Genomic DNA, 22,782 nt, shown 5'->3' on the forward strand with positions numbered 1-22,782 from the left:
CTGACTGGAGATGAATATGGTTTTGACCATGTTAAAGAAACGTTCTCGTCTGAAGCCATTCTGCAAAACATAGTTAATGATTTATCCAACTGAAAGTTTTCTCAGTGTGGAAAGGAGATAGCTGAGGAGGGTCCTAGTTACAGTCTGCCACTAGTCTACACAGCTTTACAGAGAGAACAGCCAGGCACTCTCAGAGGTGTCCAGTAACAGGGCAGAAGGCCCCAAAGCACAATTTGCAAGAAGGGCTGAATGTGAAGAAAAAACTTATTGCTGTGAGGGCAATGCAGCCCTGGGACAGGCACCAGGGAGTTGGTGAGATCTCTGTCCTTGAAGCCATCAAGCGCTCAACCAATTGAGAGCCTCAGCTACCTGACCTAGTGTTGTGGTGAGTCCTGCTGGGCACAAACGGTTGGATTAACTGTCTGCCCATGGCTTGAATGGACCTACTCTGCAATGGCTGGAAAACTACCTGTGTGTGCTGGGCCCAGAGAGTCTTGGTGAATGGAGTTAAATCCTGTCAGTGCCTGGTCACCAGTAGTGTTCACCAGGGTTCGGTGCTGGGGCCTGTTCTGTTCAATATCTTTATCAATGATCTGGAGGAGAGGACCGAGTGCACCCTCAGTAACTTTGCTGATGACACCAAGCTGGGCAGGTGCATAGATCTGCTTGACAGCAGGAAGGCTCTTCAGATGAACCTGGACAGGCTGAAGCAATGTGCTGAGGCCAATTGTATGAGGTTCAACAAGGCCAAGTGCCGGGTGCTGCACTTGGGCCGCAACAAAATCATGCAATGATACAGGCTTGAGGATGTGTGGCTGGAAAGCTGTCCGGTGGAAAAGGACTTGGGGGTGTTAACCGACAACCGGCTGCATGTCAACCAACAGTGTGCCCAGGTGGCCATGAAGGCCAATGGCATCCTGGCCTGTATCAGAAATAGTGTAACCAGCAGGTCCAGGGAAGTGATTATCTCCTTGTACTCAGCACTAGTGAGGCTACACCTCGAATACTGTGTTCAGTTCTGAGCCCGTCACTACAAGAGGGACATGGAGGTGCTGGTACATGTCCAGAGATGGTAACAAAACTAGTGAATGGTCTGGAGAACAAGTCTGAAGAGGAACAGCTGAGGGAGCTGGGGATGTTCAGATTGGAGAAGAGCAGGCTGAGAGGACATATGACCACTCTCTACAGCTACCTGAATGGGAGTTGTAGTGAGGTGGATGTCGGTCTCTTCTCTCTAGTAATGCCTGTTAGGACATGAGGAAATGGCCTCAAGTTGCACCAGAGGAGGTTTAGATAGCATATTAGAAGAAGTTTTTCACTGAGAGGGTTATTAAGCATTGGAACAGGCTGGCCAGGGAGGTGATGGAGTCAGAATCCGTAGAGATATTCAAAAGACGCACAGTTGAGGTGATGAGGGATATGGTTTAGTTTAGTGGTGGGCCTGGCAATGTGAGGTTAGTGGTTGGACTCAATGATCTTAAAGGTCTTTTCCAATCATAATGATTCTATGATTCTACGACTGGAATCTTCCAGAGATGCCTTCTGACATACATCTTTGTCAGATTCTGGGAACCATATCCCATCCAGTGTGACCAGCCTTGCAAGCCAGGACTGATCATCCATGTTTAATCAAGCACAATAAGTTTTTGATAGAGAAACAACATCCTCCAAGCACAATTGAGGCAGTAATCCAAAGACTTCTTGGGTGGTTCTGTGCTCAGCCATCAGCTCTCTGACTCACACAGTACCTCTGCACTGCTGCCTGCCCTGCAGTACTGGAAAGGATTTTCACAAGGGAGGAGCTGTACCTGGCACAGATGCTGGAGCACCTTCAGCCACTTTTCTGACTATCTCATTGAAGGATTATCTGTAATAGCAATTCCCACAAATCTCACAGGTGTCACTTTGTTCATAGTAAGGGCAGGAAGCTGTCAAGAGTCATCCTTAGGATCCTGTATGTAGCAGCTTTCACGTAGTGCTCTCTGTTATTCTTTAAATAAAAGTATCACCTACCATCTCCTCTTTGGGCCAGGTAGGATAAGGCACTACAGCACCAGCCCCATTGCCCTGAGGAACCTGAGCCCAGACAGAAAAGCTGGGAACAGGCAATGTCACTATGCCTCCTGTCCCACATGGGGTCAGGTGGACACTGGAAAGTGGTTCACTTTACTGCTACAGGGGAGAAACAGGCAGCTCCTGTGATTCAGCCTTTCCTAAGATATGAAGTCCAAAAAATCTCTAGCAGTCTCCCATGGACAACACAAACACTTTAAAGTACCAGCTCAGATGAGATACCTGAATTTTTGCATGGCTGCAAGAGGAGAGTAAAACCATCACTGAGACATGTGTTCCAGCTAACAAAATTGGTATTGTTTTGTATTGAACATGAGAGCTCAGACCTACAGCTTTGGCCAAATTCCTTCATGAAAATTCTCACCATCTCAGTAATAACAACAATGTTGTTTTTATCTTTTTCTCTCTCTCTGCCTTCTGTCTGTAATTTGCTCTTCCTGGTAGAGGTAAAGGAAGCGTAAATTATTGCAACACTGACAAGACATGAATAGCATCTTCTGTTGCTAACAGCAAGCCTTAGGAAGCAGGACAAACATCTGACAGAACTTTGCAGAATCTGGAGATGCTACCATGGGCTTGTTTGCTGACTGCAATGATAAACATGAAAGCAATTCAAAGCATGTCCTTCTTTTTTATCTCACTTATTTATCAGGTTTCTGGCAAATCTCAGGTGTTTGCTAAGCAAATTCACAATTGTTTAGCACTGCATGCACTAAGATGGACCAGATCTAAAAAGAGCAAGCAGGCAAACTCTTAACATAAACTTGCCTTGTCCTTTTTCCAACCAAAGAACTCAAATAGTTTGCTGTTTCTGTGAAGCTGGAGGGCCCAGAAGTAAAAGAAACTGGCTCAGTAATGTGTAGACTGCTATTTTACAATGGTGGCTGGATGGTGTTATCTTGTGAGAGATTCTTTACACATTGTGGCTGAAGCCAAGATGCCTTAAGCAGAAGTTTGACATACGATTTTTTTCTCAAATAGGGCTCGCAGTTGGGGTAATGACATAATAATCAGTCACACTTTTTTATGAGGCTGCCATCTTTCTACCAGATGACCTCTCAGCACATATGTGTCGCACAGCAGTTTCACAGTAGGATCTATGTCTGCATGCTGGAATTACTGAGTACACAGAGAATGATTTTACAGGTATGCCCAGAGCACTCAGGACTGGTTGAGCATAGCACTTTGACCACAGAAATCATGGATTAAGGTCTGGAAGCTTTCAGGTCATTCTGGATTCCCTGGTTGTACTCAGAAAAGTTAGGTCTGTGCACACATTATGGTTGCCATTCAGGATGCCTGGATACTGACCATGCACTCAGACATACGAACAACTCTGAATAGACTACCAGACACTCACAAATACTGGAAAAATAGCCCAGATTCTGGGGTTTGACCTAAACAAAATTTCTGCATGGCAGAAAGGGGACTTGCTCAGGAATCTTGGTTCTGGAGACACTCTCCAGATACTGAGGTCTCCAAAATTCAAGAAAGGCTGCACTTCCTCAGCTCATCCTGAGCGGCTCTCCTCTACTCTCCTCCTCCCTAACTGGCCTACACATCACTAATCAAGAGAGAGAAGGGAAAGAGACAAATAATGCATGATAATGATATATAATGATAATCCACCAGGGAGAGACTTCCTGTAGAAGACAATTTAAATGTAAAGCATCCAAGTGCTTTAAGATCCTGTGAGATGTCAGGAGGACACCCAGAGCAGGTCTGTTAATTGTTTCCCTGCTTCTGATAGCTGCATGGAGATCTTTACTAAAACTGTGGCCCTAATCCTTTATGTGATCTTGTTCAATCTTGCAAGCAGCAAGATGTCTTCACTGGTGGTACTAGACACTCCCAGCAGCAAGTTCACTGAAGGAGATACTACCAGGGGCTTGAGGACACTGCAACATGTGCCCAGGACTTACATATGATTTTTACACTGACTGAAAGCCACATTAAATGCAGAGAAGTAAGCCATTGTTTTCCCTGGGTGTGCTTTTCTTAAGAGTTTCCCATAAAGACCTATTTTTCTAATCATTAGTAAGAAAGTCTAGAAGTATTCCTCAACAGATCAGACCTGAAATGGAACAAACAGTACTAATTTCAGTGAATGGACATTTTGGAGCAGTGTTGTGCCAGCAGGGTCATCTCTAGCACAGCAGAGCACCTCTGCACTGCCAGCGCGGGCACGGACCCGGCTGCTGAGGGCAGGGGCACCCTGCTGCTGCTGCAGGTCCCAATCTACGGGCAGATGGAGCTTTCCCTGTGCTGCCTTGCTGGGTGGCAGTCCTAGGGAGCAGATAAACTCTACAGACTTCTGACTCCAGAGTGGCATAGCTGTGGTTTAGGTTAATTCATCAGTACAGTAGCTTTTGCCTCACTTGCTGTGCCTCTCAGAGCCGCCCCCTTTCAGTTTCAGAGAAAGAGGAAAAAAGAACCAACCAGAAGCCAGCTGCCTCATTCAAAACTGCACAGTGTGACATACAGAGCAAGTAAATCTCATCAGCTTCAGCTTCTACAGAGGCAAAACCCCCTCCTCTAGTCTCGATGCTTTTTTTTGTAAGCAGCAGGAACACACGGGAAACTGAACTGCTTTTACCATTACTTGTATCTATTGTTCTATAAACGACACTTAAAAAAAAAAAGAAAAAGAAAAAAGGAAGCAACCTAAAGGTCTGTCAATTATGTAAAAAGCATTCCTGCACTGCAGGGTGGGTGGTCTGCTTGGAAGTTGTTATGGTGTCAGCACAGACTGCCACAAAATGTTAACGATGTGTGTGCAAACACAGCAGTGGGATCATGATTCTGGCACTTGAAACCAGGTTAGTCAAGCGGCTTACCTGAAACCAGGGTAGTCAAGTGCCTTACCTCGGTGCTGGATCACTTTTAACACAGGCACTTCACTGACTGGTAGTCAAGTGAGAAGTGCAGCTCTGACATTGCACTCACTCTGTTAAGAATATAAGTAGCATTTTAACACCAAGATGGATATATTCTCATTTTACACGCAAGGAAACACAGGCGTAAAATTCACCAAAAAATGTTAAATTCTGGGATGTGGAAAATTAGATGTCTTTGAAAATAGAGTAGTAAGTTACTTGCCCAGCTTCATTGAATAACTTTCCATCACTAACAAGATGGAAAGCAAAACCAAGCCCTTTTCCAGTAGATTGCCAAAAACTTGACTGCAGTATTTGCGGTACCAAGCACTGAAATCCTTTTTCTTTTTCGAAATGAGCTAATGCATTGTTTTATCAAATGTGAAACATTTTAATACATGCTTTGTAGGTGTGAGACTCGTAACTAAAATTCACATTCTTCTTACAGCTGCCTCAATGTAAGCAACCACAGCGTATCAAAGCGCGTAACTGAAGATGCTGTCTGGCTTAGTATCAGGTTAGAGGAAAGTGTATTGGGGTGTGGATTACACAACCAAGCACTATGCCTGATTTCAAATAATCTTACTGATTCCACTTATTACGAATTCACTTACGCTTTTATAATGTTAAACTAGTTGTCCCATTAGCTCTGAGAAGGAAACGCCAACGGCAGTCACAGAGCAGTAGTAAGAGCACCCTCTAGTGCTCATTGTCACAAATATTAATTGTGCCTTCGTACACAGCCGTTAGTGTATCTGCTTTCTCATACAAACAGGGTACTCGGAAAGTTTAGTAAAATATGTACATAGAACACGTTGGATGCTTTTGACTCTTTGTCAGTCCAACACACACAACTGCAAGGTTTTATTTTGTTCTCTTTCCAAAAGAAATGCTATGCTTTTTTTTTTTTTTAATAGCACTTTCTGTAACTTAGGGCAAAATAACTATTTCATTTGCAGCTCTCAGAGACAATAAAGAAACCCTCAGGAGGGACCAAGAAAACAACAGAGCAGTAAGCTTCATCTCCATGACAAAATTTTTTCGTTTTCTTGGTAGAAACTATAGCAGAGAACGGAATTAATGTACAGCTACATAAAGACAATCTGTTGAGAAGAAAGCAATGTGGCTACCATGCAAGGGAGTCATACTGATCTTTACAGACCTGCTGCAGTTCTCTGATGCAATCATGGAACATGTAGACTTACATTTGCCTAAGTATCGAATGTACTAAAAGACTAGTGTCTGATAATTGTTAAACCTAAAGACAGAATCAGAACACAAGTACTAGGTTGGAATCTATGAATGTCTTACAGCAGCTTCTGTCATCTTAGCTTTAGTTAGGCTAAGCAGGAGCTATAGCATCAGAAACTGTCAAAGGTAAAGGATGGATGGATTGAGTCTTTCCAGACAAAAAAACATTAGGAAGAACATCTCAAATGCCAAACAGCCGGCAAACACACTTTGTCAGCATTTAATTTCTGAACACATCTCCTAGACATGTACCACAGCAACAGAACTTGCCACATCACATTAGTATGACACTAGTCTTCACTTAATCAGTAAGTTAGTGAGTAAAGTTCTTATCATCTGCTACTATGACAGCATACTACTTATAGGGTGTGTCCTCTGGGGTTTGCCATGTACACAAAGGAGCCAAGAGAACTGATGTTCTGCGTGAGGAATTTTGCAACCAGGATTTTGCCTATGATAAGATGATTTTACCTGGTACGGAGGTTTACTGCAGTGTGTAATTCTGAGCAACTACTTTGGGAAAGGTAAGAAACATTAAGAAAGCAAATTTTACAGTATCAAGTGAATTAATGGAAAGATGAAAGAAAAAAAATAAGGTATTTAAATCATAGGGGTATTAAGGCAGAGACTGAGGTTGTACATCACAGCACTAAAATGTTCCACTCCTGTGGACAACAGGAAAGGTAGAAAACAAAGAAATTAGGATGACACATACCAATGCTTTTGGATGTACCATGAGAAATCACATTGTTCAGAGAAGAGGTGTAGTGGCTAGTGCAGATAAATGGTCCAAGTCTGTGGATGTCTGAAGTGATTTATATGGGCACTTTCAGATTTTGGCAGACACCGAGGTAAAAGTTCATGAATCCGTGAGATGTTGACAGGACTTCACCAACAATGATTTTCTTGCTTTCTCAGAAAAGCTAAAAAACCTCAAAACTGAAGGAGATGAGACTCATAAAAAATACTTGAAACACAACATATGAAAATGTGCAACACTCAGAGCTTTCTGAAAATCTCAGGAGAAAAAAAAAAAAGAAAAAAAAAAAGCCAAAAAAACCCCAAACTGGAAAAACAAGAACTAAAAAAATGTGACTTGAAGAAGATCCAAAATTTGATGGATCAAAACCCAAGTTGGTTGAGTTTAACACTAACCATTCTGCCACACCCTGGAGAGAAAGAGCACAACCAGTCTTATGCAAAGGTAACACACCCCTCCCGGCATGGGACTGCACCAGTGGTGCATCTTCTGCAATGGCTTGTGGCTGTGTATGCCAGATGCTAGACAGGATGCTTTTCTGGACAGGTGAGGACGCTTCCACTAAAAGGTGAACCATTTCATTGCCTCCAAGTTCAAAGAAGATATTGAAAACAGAGAGCCTTTGACTTCTGTTTTAACTAAAACTCTGACTGAAAAAATACAAGTGCAGTTTCCTGCAACAAAAGTGCTGTGTCACTAGATCACAAACTAGAATCTGAATTTGGTCAGGAAGAGGAAAAACTTTTTTTGTGTGTGTCTTTTAATTTTTTCTTAAATTAGTTCCCAAGCTCCAGGCAATAAATGGACATCCCACACTTCTCAGAAAAAGGGTTTCAGTAAGTGGCAAAGCTTAGCCTAACTATACCACAAAAGAGCCCCACTAATTTTGAAAGAGAAAAAATCCCATCTCAAAATTAAATGGGAAGAATTGGCTTTATCTTTCTGCTGCTGCTATGCCAAAGTTTTATTTGAACAGAATAACCATAAATGTTTGGATGATGGGGAAGTAAGACAGGAATACAGTGTATGTCTCAAATCTGTAAGACAGGAGCTAGAGGCATTAGGAACTCTTTTAAAAATTTTCCTTCAGTCATGAACAGTTTCAACTAAATCAGGTGTATTAAAACCTTTGGAAGCCATTTTTCCCTGTTCCAAGAGATAAACTGACTAACATTGTGTGTTAAAATGCTATGGTCACTGCTACTCTTTCTGGTTAGGCAAAGTCAAGTTTTTTGCCAGGGAAAAAAACAAACACCAAACTAAGACAACAAAACCTACTAATTGAAGGAATACAAGTACCAAGCAAAGACCTGGATCAGAAACCATTTTCTAGTCATGCTCAGAGGATACATCCAGATTACGTTCATGATTCAAATGTTTTGAATGGCACAGTTCCTCCAAAGTACCTCCCACTGGTCCTGCACTACTAGGAGGTTTAAGCCATGTTAATTCTATATTTCTCTCACCGGTAGGTTGGTGTAAACTTAAAATGCAGGCCCCAGTCACAGAATCACAGAATCTTAAGGGTTGGAAGGAACCTCTAAAGATCATCTAGTCCAACTTCCCTGCCAGAGCAGGGCCATCTAGAGTAGGTCACACAGGAACTCATCCAGGTGGGCCTTGAATGTCTCCAGAGAAGGACACTCCACAACCCATCTGGGCAGCCTGTGCCAGTGCTCACCCTCCTAGTGACCGGAATCTCTTATGTTCCAGCTTGTACCCATTGCCCCTTGTCCTATCATTGGACATTAGTGAGAAGAGCCTGACTCCATCCTCTTGACACCCACCCTTTACATATTTGTAAATGTTAATGCGATCACCCCTCAGTCTCCTCCCAGCTAAAGTGCCCCAGCTCCCTCAGCTTTTCATCGTAAGGGAGATGCATCACATCTTAGTGGCCCTGAACTGAATTCTCTCCAGAATCTCCCTGTCCTTCTTGAACTGACACAATATTCCAAATGCGGTCTCATGAGGGCAGAGTAGAGCAGGAGGAGAACCTCTCAACCTACTGTCCACAGCCATTCTAATACACCCCAGGATGCCACTGGCCATTTTGGCCACGAGGGTACACTGCTGGCTCATGCTCATCCTGTTGTCCCTTTCCCCTATACTGCTCTCTAACAGTCACTAAGATTCTACCTCCTCCTCCTCCCGTGCTTCAACATACTGAACTGGCCGCAGTTCCCGGTCTGTCCTGGAAACAGGAGAGCGCCCTGGAGGTGCATGCAGCCAGCACTGTGAGATGAACATCGAATGCACTATGAAACCAAATTCTGGAGAGAGACCTGATCAAACCTGTGGACAACAGCACCAAAATGTTTTGCAGAGATTTGCAAGTACTTAATGAGATATATCTTACTTAAACCCTGATAAATGGGACGTGATTTTCTTCCTACAGCAAACTTCGTCATTACAGTTTTCTCTTTCAGTTATTCTGCATACAGCAACAAGTCAGGCTGACTTGGAAGCAATTGTAAAAAGAATCTCTTTATTATATGGCTTTAAAAAAAACCCCAAACCTAGAATACATTGAAGATAAACACATTGAGATATAACAGAAACTTAAAGAATTTATTCTTAAATACTTACACTCCCCATGTCCTTAATACTTTGGGAAGACCAGAATTTTTTACTTCTCTCCAGAATGCACAGCCTTTCACCATCACTACAGATAGATCTTTTCTCTTGGAGTTTAGTATAATAAATGTACTGATTTTCTGTCTCAGAAATTACCAAGATCCTCTTAATAGAAAGAAAAAGTGACTACAGCATTAGGCAGTTTCTTTCTAAGTTGCTATGGGAAGGGTTCTTGTATGGATTGAATAACTGTCCAGATCAGAATACTGAGTAGGGGAAAGAAGAGTTGCCCATACACACATTGCTTTTATGTGAAACACACGACAAGCCTGGGAAAAAAAAAGCTGTGAAACCTGAACAGTTAGACTTCGTGACAGTCAAGATAGGTCTTCAAACCCTCTTCCATAACATCTACTCTACCAGCTACTGGTGGGGCAAGTAAAACCTCCTAGTACCTTAGATTCAGAAACAAATATATACTTTCCTACAACGACTTTATTCTTGTATTGAACATACCAAATTGTAAAAGGCTGCCATGCCGCAGTTACAGAACATGTTTGTTGTTTCACCATAGTTTCCCATTCTTTGTGTACATGAATGAAAAAGATCTTTTTCTTGGTAAAATAGTAAAAGAGCATTTATCTTTCTGGATTGCCAATAAAAAATAAAACTATGAGGTCAGCTTTGTGGCTATCTCTGAATCAGTAAAAAGCAGCATTCTTTCTTCATGCCTTGACATTTTCTTGTTCACAGACATGAAACCTATGTTTTCTATTGATATTAAAAGCAAATATATTAAAGTCCCATCCAGTAAAAGTAATAAAACAGAAAAGTAATGTACAATGCTAGCAAATAAAATATATTTACATCATAATTTCATATTCTGTCATCTCCTGAAATGAGAAAATAATAACTAACTTGCATTAAGATCTCCTATCAGGGAAGAATGCCAATTTTTGTCTTTAAACATTTGCACTTCAATTCTTGCCTACCTGTTCCTTTCAGATCTGTTGCTCAAGCATTCAACACTTTACATGTTTCCTCCATTATCTACCTGTTCAACCAAGATTATATACATCAATTGGGAGATGATAAATGGAGCGTGAAGAGAGGTCACATTACTGCGAAAATCCCCTCCTACAGGTGGTGAGCAAATCAGAAAATCTCATAGAGAGATGACAAACTTAATTTACCCTGCATGTCCCATTCTGTCCAACAGGATGACTCACTGCATATCTCTGATCCTTGAGCTATGGCATCAGTGAATTCAGGAGGAGAACATACAAACCCAAGCAGGTGTACTCTCCAGTTTTAACAAGTTCCCTTCCTCTTTCATAGGTCACATGCTTCTTTCCTACCAAGAAGACAGCAATACCTCGCCGTTTATTTACTTAAGGTAACTTAAGAAATGAATGTATCAAAATAAAAACTTGATGGAAATGCAACTCCAAAAGGTATGTTATTTTTTGCCTTACATCCTTAAGGATGCAACCTAAGGGTGCAACTGAACTGTTCTCTTCCATAAAAGCATCTGAAATCACTAGACAAAATCCAATGCCTAGTCATGCTAAGAGGCAGCAGCCAACAGCCTGGGTGTATCAGCTGGTCAGTTGCTGCTTAGAGAATTCATGTGTGGCTAAAACTGAAGCTACCACCTGAACCATCAGACGGGGAGAGGGAGAGGCAGAGGGAGAGGAGGGAGAGGATGGAAGAGTGTTTCTCTCCACAGCCATTCCCTTCAAAAGACAAAGCAAGAGAAAAGCAAGACTTTGCTAGATCTGTGTCTCATGGAATGAGTATTTTTAGTGGAGGAGAAAAAGATGGTGTGGTTGTAGGTATGAAACTGCAATGCAACTGTACACAGAATACTATTAAGACTTTGTAGACACAGAGAAATAAGTATAATATGAGGCAAAATGAAAATATACAGTACAGCAACTGCTATTTAAGTAAATTCGGGTATAGATGAATAGTAAATGTGGTTTGAAAGCCCTCTCACACAGACTTACTTGCTATTATGTAGCTCCAGGTGTTCTAGTATTGGTTACACTGTGATTCTCCATAAAAAGAGAGGAACAGATGTACTGCTTCGAATGATGAATCCGTTCAGTCCAACATCCTGAGTCCACCACAGGTGAGTATCAAGAGAAGAGGGAAAACAAGACAAAAGTATGATACCACCTCTGCCATGCTCCCATAGTCTCCAGCTGCTTCCAGCTCTGGGGATTTCCTGAGGCTGAGGTGTCCATTCACTCTCACCAACAGCCCTCTTCCAAATGCTTGGCCAGTCTTTCCCAGACCCCAGAGAAAAGCCCCATACCTAAGTGTGCCGTTCAGAAAGGCACTGTACACATCTACCCCCACGTCACCGCATGAAGAATCATCCCTTGTTTGCTTAGAGCTGGCCTCCCACTACTGCAAGCCTGATGGTTTGCATTCAAAAAGTCAGTTGCCATCCACCCTCTCCAGGTTACTTAGGATGTGACAGGCCTTGGGCATTTCATCTTTAAGTAACACCTTTTAAGTGAGCCCACCAAGCCTATTCAATTGTTCCCTTCAAGAGACATGAAGCCAGCCTGCCGAGCACCCTTGTTATCCTTTTCCAGTTCCAGCATTTCCTCTCTAAGAAGCAGGACACACAATCGGTCACAGTGCTCATAGTATGAGCTCACCACAGAGTGTGGACTGCCATAGATTTTGTTTTGTTCTCTGTTCCTTGTTCTCTGTCCCTTTCCTTAAGACATGCCTTGCTTTTCCAAAGACCAAGCTGGTGTTTATGCAGGCCTCACATACCCAAAGCCTCACTCCTGAGCAGCAGCAGCCAATTCAGATATTGTTATTGTTTATGTAAACATGGGATGAGGATTCTGCACATACATCATCTTGCATTTGTCTACCCTGTATTTAATCTACTTTTTCACTGCCTAGCCACCCACAGCTCTTTACAGGTGACCCTCACCCCTGCTAACTTAAGTCTTGTATAGTCAGCAAGCATTCTCATCTCACTGCTCACCCTTTCCTCCAAGGGAGTGCTGAGTTGTCAAGCACTACTTAGTTGCCTCCCTTTACTCAATTGCGCAGACTGTTCTCTGTGGATATGAAATAATGCATGTCTACACTTGCCAACTAATGACACCTACTTTTTAATACATGGCTACCAGTGGCCAAGTAATATCAAGTATTACTTGGCACAGAGCACCTGAAAAACTATCTAAAGCACAGATACCATTATGATTATTAACTCATGTTAATCCATTAAGCCACATGTATTTAATATTAAAAATCAGTGTTATCACATGACCAGAGGAGGGCATCTGAGATCGTTTGTAAGCCCTCGCTAATGCAATAACTGTCAGTTTTATCACCTTCTTATGGTGATGAAAATCAGGAGTGCTGTATTCCATTCATTCTGGTCGGTAGCAGAGCTGGTGAGAATATTCTGCTGTGATTGCCCAGTCAGACTGACCCTGAGAAAAAGAAAAAAACCCCAAACTATCTCATATATGGTCCTAAAACACTTTTACTTAATAAAGTGCTAGCAGCCCACCTCTGAATTTGAGTCCCTCACCTCTGAATTTGCTTTTGTTTGTACCTTCTGATTTCTTTTTCACCCTAAGTCCAATTCAGTTGCCTAATAACAATGTCCTTCTGCCCTTAAAACCCTTACACAGGATCTCAAACCCAACTTCACTTTAAAGCAGTTTTGGTTTTGGTTCGTGAATGACACAGAACTATTTGTTAACCAACTCAAAATTTCACTATTTTGAGCACAACTCAAAAATTCACTATTCCCTAAATTTCAGCTCCTACCGAACATGGGAGCAACGACTACACCAGAATAAAACAAGGAATCTGAACACACACGTGTTTGCTTTTGAAAAAAAAACAATTCCAAGTGAGCTAGCACACATTTTGCTTCAAGCTGCTTTTACTTTACTTACTCCTAAGGGATTTTACATATCTCTTTGTAACTGCACAGTCAGTAAGTAAGTCCAAAGGACAGAGTAAAGGTCAGAGAAATGTATGCTCATGCTGTACTGTTTCATAAGATGTTTCCTGTAGGCCAGGATTACAAATTAGATGTACATCTATTAAACGTCTTGTGTGTAGACCTTTCTCTTTGACTATGAAAAGTATTTGGACATGTTCATTGTGGCACTTTTCCAACTTTATACAAACACTGAATAGCAATCTTGCTGAAAGCGGAGAGCTTAGTATGACTTGGTTATTAATTTTTAAGGAGTGATTCTGTGATCTGTGACAAGAGTAGAATTTTAATTGACAGGAGGAACTTACCTACCACTCATGCAAATATCTGAACCACTTAAAATGTCCTTCTTAATCTCCATTTAAATATATATCTATATTTTTTTTTAAATCGCAGAAGCAGGATGTTCTTTTCTTAGCGTTCACAGCACACTCTGCTGGCTGCTACTAAAAGTTAGTTGCGACCACGGGCGTCAGGCTAAAGACAAATAAAATGCTTACCGACACAGCAGAAACTCTGTCCGTGTCGGTAATAACTACAGTGGTTAGTTAGGACTGGAACGGAGAGGTGCTAGAGACCTGAGGGAACCAGGGAAGGGTCGGCAGGAAATGAATTTAGTTTCACGGAAGAGGGAGAAAGACTCGTTTCTGTGCTGTGAGGTCATCCGATTCGGCATGGAGGCAGGCAGTAAGCCTCTGTGCCAATGTCTTGATTTCCCAAGCTTCAAGGACAGGGCAGGCGCTGCCTAACGGACAATCGCGGATCACTGGCTATTCGGCTTTAAGCTGGCTTTATATGAAAGTGGCTTAGAGCCACATTTGCATGACAAAGCCATTTACGTGTATTTCGTCAGTAAGGAAGGCTACAGGCTCTTTTTTTTCTCCCTTTGCTTTTGCGCGTGGATCACGCGCAACCATTAAAGGTAGCTACGGGGACTTTGGCAAAGAGCTCTCGATCCCCATGTCCAACACAGTTCGGATCACCGGGGGCAGCGCACGGGCTGCCCCGGGACCAGTCAAGTGCCCCTTTCAGGGAAGAAAACGTGGCTGAAGCTGCAATGGAAGGCTCGGCGCCGGAGTCTCGGCGACCTGCCGCCCGGCTGGGTTAGGCGCCGGCCAGCGTCCCGCAGCTGCCATGTTTTCCCCGGCGTGAGGAGAGGTGTGGGCGCCCCTGACGAGACGTGGCCCCGCGGCTGCCCGGGCCGTCCCAGAGCCGCCCGTCCGGCGGGCGTTGCCACAGCCATGTTGTAAAGCCGCCGCATGCCAGCGCTCGGGTGGGGAAGGCTGCCCGCGCGGGTTTGGTGGACAAAAGGGGGATTTGCCGGGTGACGCTGTGTAGGAATTCCGCCGTGCGGGGGAGGGGCGGGCGGATGCACGCTGGGCTTTTTTTCAAACGGGGTTGCTCAAGGCTGAGGGAAGAGGCTGGTGCAGAAAGCGCTCGAAAGCGCACACGCGGCCCTACGCGGAAATCGCAGGGTCACGCCTCCCCTCCCCCACCCCGGCCGCCGCGAGCGACGCCGAGAGCCCGAGTCCGGCCCCGGCGGGCCCCGCCGCCGCCCCCCACGGCCCCGCTCGAGGCCCCCCCGAGCCGGCCGGCACCCCCCGCCCCCCACGCCACGCGGACCGAGGCCCCCGCCCGCCAGGCACCGCGCGCCCCCTCCCCCCCGCCTCGCGCCGTCCCAGCGCCCCCCGCGCGGCAGCGGGCGGGACCCGCCGTGGCGGTGCGGGGCGGCGAGGCGGCGGCTGCGCGCCTGCGCGGGGGCCTCGCCCCTTTCGCCCCCTCCCCCGCCTCACTCTCTGCGCCGGCGCAGTGCGGCGGCGGCTCGTCGAGGGGAAGGGCGAGTCGCCGCTGCCGGAGCGGGGGGGAATCCGCCGGGCTCCGCGGCTCAGCCGCCGCCATGGCGGGCGCGGCCCCGACTTCGGCCCCGGCTCCAGCGGAGGAGACTTCATCGACGGCGGCGGGCGATCGGCCGCCCCTCTCGGCGGCGGCCCTGGCGAAGATCGAGCGGAACCGGCAGCGGGCGCTGGCACTGCGGCAGGCGCGGCTGGCGGCACGGCCCTACCCTGCCGCAGGTCGGATGGCGGCGGCGGCGGACGGGCCCGGCTTTGCCGGGCGGCTCCCCGCGCCCTTTTTTCTCTTTTCGGGGGAACGGGACGGGACGGGACGGGGCGGGGGGAGGGGGGGTGCGCGCTGCCCGTGGGCGCGAGGCGGCGGGGTGAGGGAAGGGGAAGGGGAAAGGCGCCGGGGGGATGGGGGGGGAAGGGAAGCCGCGGCACGCGAAGGTGCCCCCCCCCAACGTGGGGGGGGGGGGGCCCCCCTCGCTCTCCCGCGCGCGCGCCGTGGCCCCCCGCCTCGCGGATCGGGAGCGCGCGCGCGCGCCCTCTGCCGACGGCGGCTCCCGCCGCGGCGCTAAAACGGGGCGTCTCGTTTGTCTTCTGCAGGCGGCGCGCGGGCGAGGGCCCCCCCCAAGGTCGTCGACACGGGAGGAGGCTTCTTCCTGGAAGAGGAGGAGGACGACGACGACGAGCCCGGCGCCGCCGAGAAAATCGTTCACCCCCCCGGTAACATTTAAAAAGACAAAAAAAGAGAGCCAGCCGCCCAGAACCCGCCCGAGCCCCGCCTGGGGGGGTCGGCGCGGGAAAGAGGCGGCGCCGCGCGGCCGCGGGGGAGGGCAGGAAGGCGCGGGGGCGACAGAGAGCAGCCGCGGGCTCAGAAACGCGGCATGGCCGCCTTTTTTTTTTTTTCCCGGGCTTTTTTTTTTTTCTCCCCTTTCTTCTTCCGACCTTTTTTTTTTTCCCCTCCCCTCCCCACCCCCGCCCCCAATCCTTTTTCTCTTCCTTTTTCCTCCCAACGCGGCTTTCAGAACGTGCTCGGTCTCTGGCGCGTCCGGTCTTTTCGGCATTAGAGCGGCTAGCAAATTAAAAATGAAGAATTTTAAGCCGCGGAAGTGGGTCGCGTTCCGTGCCCTTGAGTATAGCGGCATTTTCCTTTCTCCGGTAAACGCTATTTCCACCATTTATTTCGGGAATTTGAATTTTAAGATAAAAGTAAGTGTAAATCTGCGCGGGTTCGGCGGTTTTGAGAATTTTGAGGTCGGTAATCGCTTTTGCCAAGATCCTGGGCACTGCTGCAGTGCAAGCTTTTATCGTTTTAAAACATTAATGCTAAGTTGCTGATCGTTTGGTGGAGGATTTCGACATTCTGTCTCGTGATATTCTCCCTCCAAAAAGCAAATGGAGAAGTAAGATCCCAAACTAGATTCACTTTCTTCCCTGGGATCGTCTTTGTCTTGCTTTGTTCTGCTGTGAATAAGCAGCGAGGCTTATGGTGCAGTGTATCTCTTTGTTAGAAGTCACCACCAGATTTCATTTACAGTGTAGACAATTAGCAGCCTGAACTTCTTTTGAGGGGCTTTTAACAATAAATTTAGTAGAACTTGGCATGCCTTTGCACGTGGGGAGGGGGGGGGGGGAGGTATTTTTGCTGTGTAATTCATAATGTCATTGTCTGAATAAAACGTCTCCACGTTCGGGAATACTGCCTTAAATGATGAAATGTGATGTAAGAGCGTGACTATGTGAAGTACCGAGCACCCTACTGTCGCTAGTCGGACTGAATTGGTAAAAATATCGCCTTTGCTATATCGAATCTGCTATAAATGCAAACGTAATTAAAAATGTATGACGCTGCATGTAAAGCATTAATCTTATTTTTCAGGTGTTGTTAATATTCTGCAGCGTTGCCTCACTTTCAGCTTGTGAATCTGTAAAAATGTTACTTTTCTGGCGGAATTACAATGTTACTGTTAAGGGAGGGTTCCTTTTAGCTGCGGTTGGCGGAATCGGGTTTTTCTGGTTGCTCTGTGGAACATGAAGCAGATGGCGATGACGCTGGAGGTTGATCTGCCCGGCGAGGACGCGGCCAGAAGCGGTGGCTGGCACCGGGATGAGTCTGGGCTTGGAGCAGTGCTGAGAGGGCTTGGGGAGAGGATTGTAGTGGAGCTCCATCCCCATTCCACTCCTAGCAGCTCTCTGGCCATCCACCTCCGTTTCAGCCAGCCGGAATGGACCCGAGAGCCGTGCCAAGCGCCCCAGGCCTCCGTCGAGCTCATTTAGGGAGAGGCAGGTGTGGCTGAGCTAGGAAAAAAACTGGAGCAGAGCTGAGAGAGCCATGATGCCAGCGCGGCTCCGGTACTGCTTCCTGCTCTAGCCACCCTTTTCAAACTGCATCCCCTCTGCTGCTTCCTCCCGTTCCTGCCTGCACGTCCTCTGCAAACCGGGGCACGCTTTGGAGGGCCGGAAGGGAGGAGGCGGCAGGGTGGGGGATGTGAAGCACTTTATGGGGAAATGAGGAGAATATCGTGAGGTTTGGGGTTTTTTTTGTTAAGTTGTGTGGGTTTTTTTTTTTTTAAACGGTTAAGTCTAAATAAATGTGTGCATATGAATTTGAATGTTGAAATCTGATACTTAGTACAGCGAACCTTCCAGTAGAAACTCACCAGAAGCGATGGGATTGCATGATAACGGGTTTGAATTTGTACTCTTGCCTTTCTGGAAAACTTCAGCAGAAGAATGAAACTAGTCTGTAACAAATGCTTTAAGAACTATAATGTGAATTTTAGTAAAGTTACTTGCAATACCAATTCCAGACGCTTGTTTTTAACGTCCTAGTTCCTTAAAAATAGTATAATTTTTTTCCATTAGCACCCGTGGTAGAATTTGACTATCTCATCTGTGGAGACTGTGGCAAAGAATTCATGGATTCCTACCTTATGCAGCACTTTGATTGGGCAACATGTGATAATTGCAGGTATTAAAAATGATCAGGCAAGGGAAGCTTTTATCTAAGGATTGCTGGCTATAATTTATTGCGATCATTCTGTTGAATCACAAATGCTGTCAGCAAAAAGACATTTCTCAGTAACTTAACTGAAAAAAATAAATGGAAGGTGACTGATAAACCTCTACTGCCTTTTAGATGAGTGAGGACTGCTGCATTGTTTCATCAGCCTGTCTTGGGGATAAGGGGCACTGCTAGAGTTTTCTGTAACCTCACGGAGCCATGAGGCTTTGAGAGGAGTTAAGGGACGTTAGTATCTGCTTGCAGAGTCGAGTTCTCCAAAAAAACTGATAAAGGCAGACTTAACTGCTTTCTTGGCGGGGGGGGAGGGGGGGAGGGGGGAATGGGGCGGTGGCGGGAGGGAGTGTTTGCTGTCCCAACGGGTTGACCCGGAGGCAGTTAGTACTTAAGTCGGCAAGAGCGGGCTGGGAGGGCGGCAGCTGCGGGGCAGAGCCCCCACGGGAGGTGCGGGGTTAACCTGCGTAAGCAGGGGTGTGACCTTGGGCCAAAGGCAGCCCCTGCGTGCTTATCTTTAAACGTGGAAAAGGCTCCAAAAGCCATCAAGATAACCGGGGCAATGAAACCAACTGAAGCTGCCAGCCGCCCATGAGTCAGGATGAATGGGGTGAATGGCGGGGAGCTGTGGGGAGGAAGAGGAGAAAAAAAAATGGTTACAGCCGGTAGTTCATTCTGAGAGCTTCCCGTTCGCATGGGGAGCAGTCGGGGCTGCGCACGTGGTGTAGGCAGTTCACAGGCATTAGACACAAAAGTGCTGTCCCCCCGAGGTACGGCGGGTGGGGAAAGGATGCTGAGAGGGCTTGAAGCTTTAGGAGTGGTTTTTCCCCCGGTCTGAGTAGCTCTTGTGGCTGAGCGTTAGAGATTCCTCGGTGCATTAGCATTTGCTGTGAACTTTGAATTCTAGTAAAGCTGCATTTGCAGCAGTACTTCCGTGATGACCGTTGCTAGCACTTAGTGTTTGGCAGAGTGTTCCGGCTCAAGCAATTCAAGTTAGACTTCAGTCAGGATTGCGAAAGGCTGTTTTTTTTCACTGAGTCATAAATGCTGCTGTGGTTACACAGTTTTTCATTATCAGTCTGGTAGATGTTAAGAGTCTTTCAAGGTCTTTGTTTTACAGTCCCTCTGCATACTTTCTTGCATTCAGAAACAAATGCCCTGTCTGTGCTGCTAATCAAGTGCTCAGTCTGTGCTGCTAATCTGTTTCTGTGATCTAGCAGCATATGGAGTGTGTATATTCTCAGGTGATCTGACCTGTCTCACGTTACACATTCTTTCTCTCCTTCTCTCTTGACCATGTGTGGGGCTTGTACTTTTGTCCTCTCGAATTGCATCTGGGTTAGGTGAATACCTAAAATTATTCGTACTCCTTCAAAGTTTCAGTTACTCCCTGTCCAAATAAAAGCTCTTCTAGAAAAACAGGCTTCTCGGCCTGTGCTTGCTTGAATGTGAGAATTTAAAAACTTAATTTATCCTGGAGTTTAGTGAGATTGCTGGAATCGAAAGTTATTTGCCTACAAAAAAACCTAGAGGATGAGGTCTGCCTGTATTTCAGGAATGTTAGAAGTGGTGGGGACTTGGATGTTAATAATGTGGTTTTTAGGTGTGGCTTTCTCATCGTTATTTTTACATCCTCCAGAGATGCTGAAGATAAGCATAAGCTTATAACAAGGACAGAAGCCAAAGAAGAGTATCTTCTTAAAGACTGTGACTTCGACAAGAGGGAGCCAGTGCTCAGATTCATTGTGAAGAAAAACCCTCATAACCCACGATGGGGGGACATGAAACTTTACTTAAAATTACAGGTATAAAAACTGTTAGCCTATTTCAGACCTCTTTTTACCCTTAAATAACTTTGGTAGCCAAAATGGTGTCAGTTCAGTTCTGATTCCTGAATGCTTTTGTCAAAGCTTAGTGTATTGTGTGTCACTTGTGTAAGTTTTCTGTGCACGCTCATCAAAATACCCATGTTTGGAGGCATTTTGAAGGTGTTGGTGGACTATAGCCTTAGCAGTTTGCACAACTCCAGGTCGTGGAGTCAATGGGCTGTCACTGCCACTCTGAAGCGTTCAGGGCAGCTGCTGCTGTCTGTCCCTTTGTGGCTGTGGCCTCGTGTTTGCAGCTCTGGCCGCAGAAGCAGCAGGAAGGGCAAGTACATTTTCTAGGCCTCTTGCCATTTCTTGTTTGCTGCTTTTGTAGGAATGCTTCTGTTTTAGTGGAACATACACGAAATTAGTGCTCAGTGTGACTTTTCCTGAGTAAGTTACATGTAGCTGATAATAAATATCCATGTTGCCTCTTGCTGTGGAAGGAAGGCCCTGTTTGCCAGTCAAAAGCAAGGAGACAGACAGGAGGCCGAGGCAGGATTGTGCTGGCTTGTGTATGTGTAGGGAAAAAAAATAAATACACTTGTTAGAAGAGTTTATAATTTCAGGGGAAAGAGAAACACATTTATGTTCCTCCTGTAGGTAATCAAGCGTTCTCTTGAAGTCTGGGGTAGTGAAGAATCATTGCAAGAAGCAAAGGAACTCCGCCGTGATACCAGAGAGAAGATGAAACAGAAGAAGTTTGATAAGAAAGTTAAAGGTAAAAGGTTAAATGTACTTACTGTAGCACCTAAAGTGCAGTTCTGTTTGTTTTTGCATCTGATTAAAGTATAAAGAAAATCTGAAGTGTGGCAAAATGGAGGTTTTTGGAGAGTTCTGTGGGTAGGCCCAGAGCAGCCTGGTCTGACCTCAGAACTGTCTGTTTTGGACAGAGAGGCTGGACCAGGGATCCAAAGTCTCCTCCAACCTGAATCACACTGTTGTCCTACAGACATGACGTGAGTGGCAGAAATTGGTTATGATGGTCCGTTATGGGGGATTTTTTTTTTTAAAGATGTTTTGGTGTGACCCAGAATGTGCCAGATTGTTCCTGCCAGATTTCCTGGGTTGCAGAGAATATGGATTTTTGTGGCAGTGGGTTATAATTCTGTCACACTTGTGCCTTCAGCCAGTATAACTGCAAGTGAAGGTTAGAAGGTGTCTTTTCCCACCCATGACAGTGTTCCTAGCTGATGCTCTTCCTGCTCATTGTTGTCTAGGAGCCATCTTTATGGCCCCTTCCCCATTACCAGAAAGGGCTCCACACAAAAAACTACAATTGTCCTTGTTTTTTCTTAATAAATATTTAGGAGAGTATTTAGTAGGTAGAGCTTGTGAAAAATACTTTCAGCACAGCATGCTAGTAAGAACACATTTGTTTCTTCCCTGGCCAGAGCCATGGTTTATGGTGTCTGTGCTGCCTGTAGCATCCATGCTGTGCTTCGGGTGGGCACCCAGCGAGGCAGCACACTTGAGCTGCCTGCGCTGCTGCTGTCCTGACCAGTCAGAATGTGAGAGTGAGCTAGTAACCCCTGCCCAGGCTGCTGGTGTGCAGAGGAGCTAGCAGCAGGCGGTGGCTGAGATGCCAGAGTTCAGTGCAAGGACAGGCCTTAACCTGACAGAGTTTGCAGCCTGAACGGCTTGGCTCCAAACATGACTGCACTGAGCTGTGCTGCTCGGCGTGCTCGCCACCCTCTTGCAACATCCAGATAATATCTGGGGCTCTGCTGCCAGAGAAAACCTGTGCTCAAGCCTGTGCTCTCTTGAAAACCCACTGACTTCACTGCGGCTGCTGCAGAAGCAACTCACGTTATTGGGCATAAAGCTCAGAGAGTGCCAAGTCATTTAGGAGGCTTACTGTGACCTGAATGAGAAGTACTCCTTCTTGGTCATGTAAAACAATGAGGGGTTTTATATAAAACTTCTCTGGATTCCACCTACCCCTTTTGGATGCCTCTGAATGGCTTCCCGTGAAATGGCGGAGCACAACACGTACTTAGTCCAGATGGGAAACCTTCTCCTGTGAGATTGCGTGTGTCGGTGTAGTTCTTATCCTTTAAAATATGCAAACAAGGTGAAGATTGCAAGGCAGGTCAAAGCTTGTTCTCTCAACAGGAGATTCTCACCCAAAACTTAAGGAAGACAGGCAACAAGCAGATTGTAATCTGCAATCCTCAGAAGAGGCGGTTTCATTAACCTGTATTTAAAGTTTATTAAAAATCTTTACATTTTCTTGTGTTTCTCATCAGAACTCCGCCGTGCTGTGAGGAGCAGTTTGTGGAAGAAGGAAGCCAGTATCCACGAACATGAGTATGGACCAGAAGAAAACGTCGATGAGGATACATATAAAAAAATATGTACTGTATGTGGCCATGAATTAACTTATGAGAAGATGTAGTGGTTTTTTTTTTTCCAGTGTCTTTTTAGTGGCATTTTGTATGAAAGTCAAATAAATGCTAATTACGAACAAGCCGTTGCCAAATTCTGTTGGTTCCTCCCTTGTAAGAAGCTCTGCACAGAACAATAAGCCTTGGCTCT

The 22,782-nt window shown here is 45.8% G+C and overlaps 1 protein-coding gene across 1 annotated transcript; it reads left to right on the top strand.

The window, feature by feature from the left end:
- The first annotated feature begins 15,339 nt into the window (after positions 1–15,339).
- Positions 15,340–22,708, top strand: XPA (XPA, DNA damage recognition and repair factor). Its single transcript, XM_062019057.1, has 6 exons — positions 15,340–15,597; positions 15,967–16,086; positions 18,229–18,334; positions 20,019–20,184; positions 20,848–20,965; positions 22,494–22,708. Exons 1-6 carry the CDS (start codon positions 15,423–15,425, stop codon positions 22,640–22,642), a joined length of 834 nt encoding a protein of 277 aa, XP_061875041.1. The 5' UTR covers positions 15,340–15,422; the 3' UTR covers positions 22,643–22,708.
- Positions 22,709–22,782: the final 74 nt, after the last annotated feature.

The sequence above is a fragment of the Colius striatus genome, chromosome Z (genome assembly GCF_028858725.1).
Source record: "Colius striatus isolate bColStr4 chromosome Z, bColStr4.1.hap1, whole genome shotgun sequence".
NCBI classification, from domain to species: domain Eukaryota; kingdom Metazoa; phylum Chordata; class Aves; order Coliiformes; family Coliidae; genus Colius; species Colius striatus.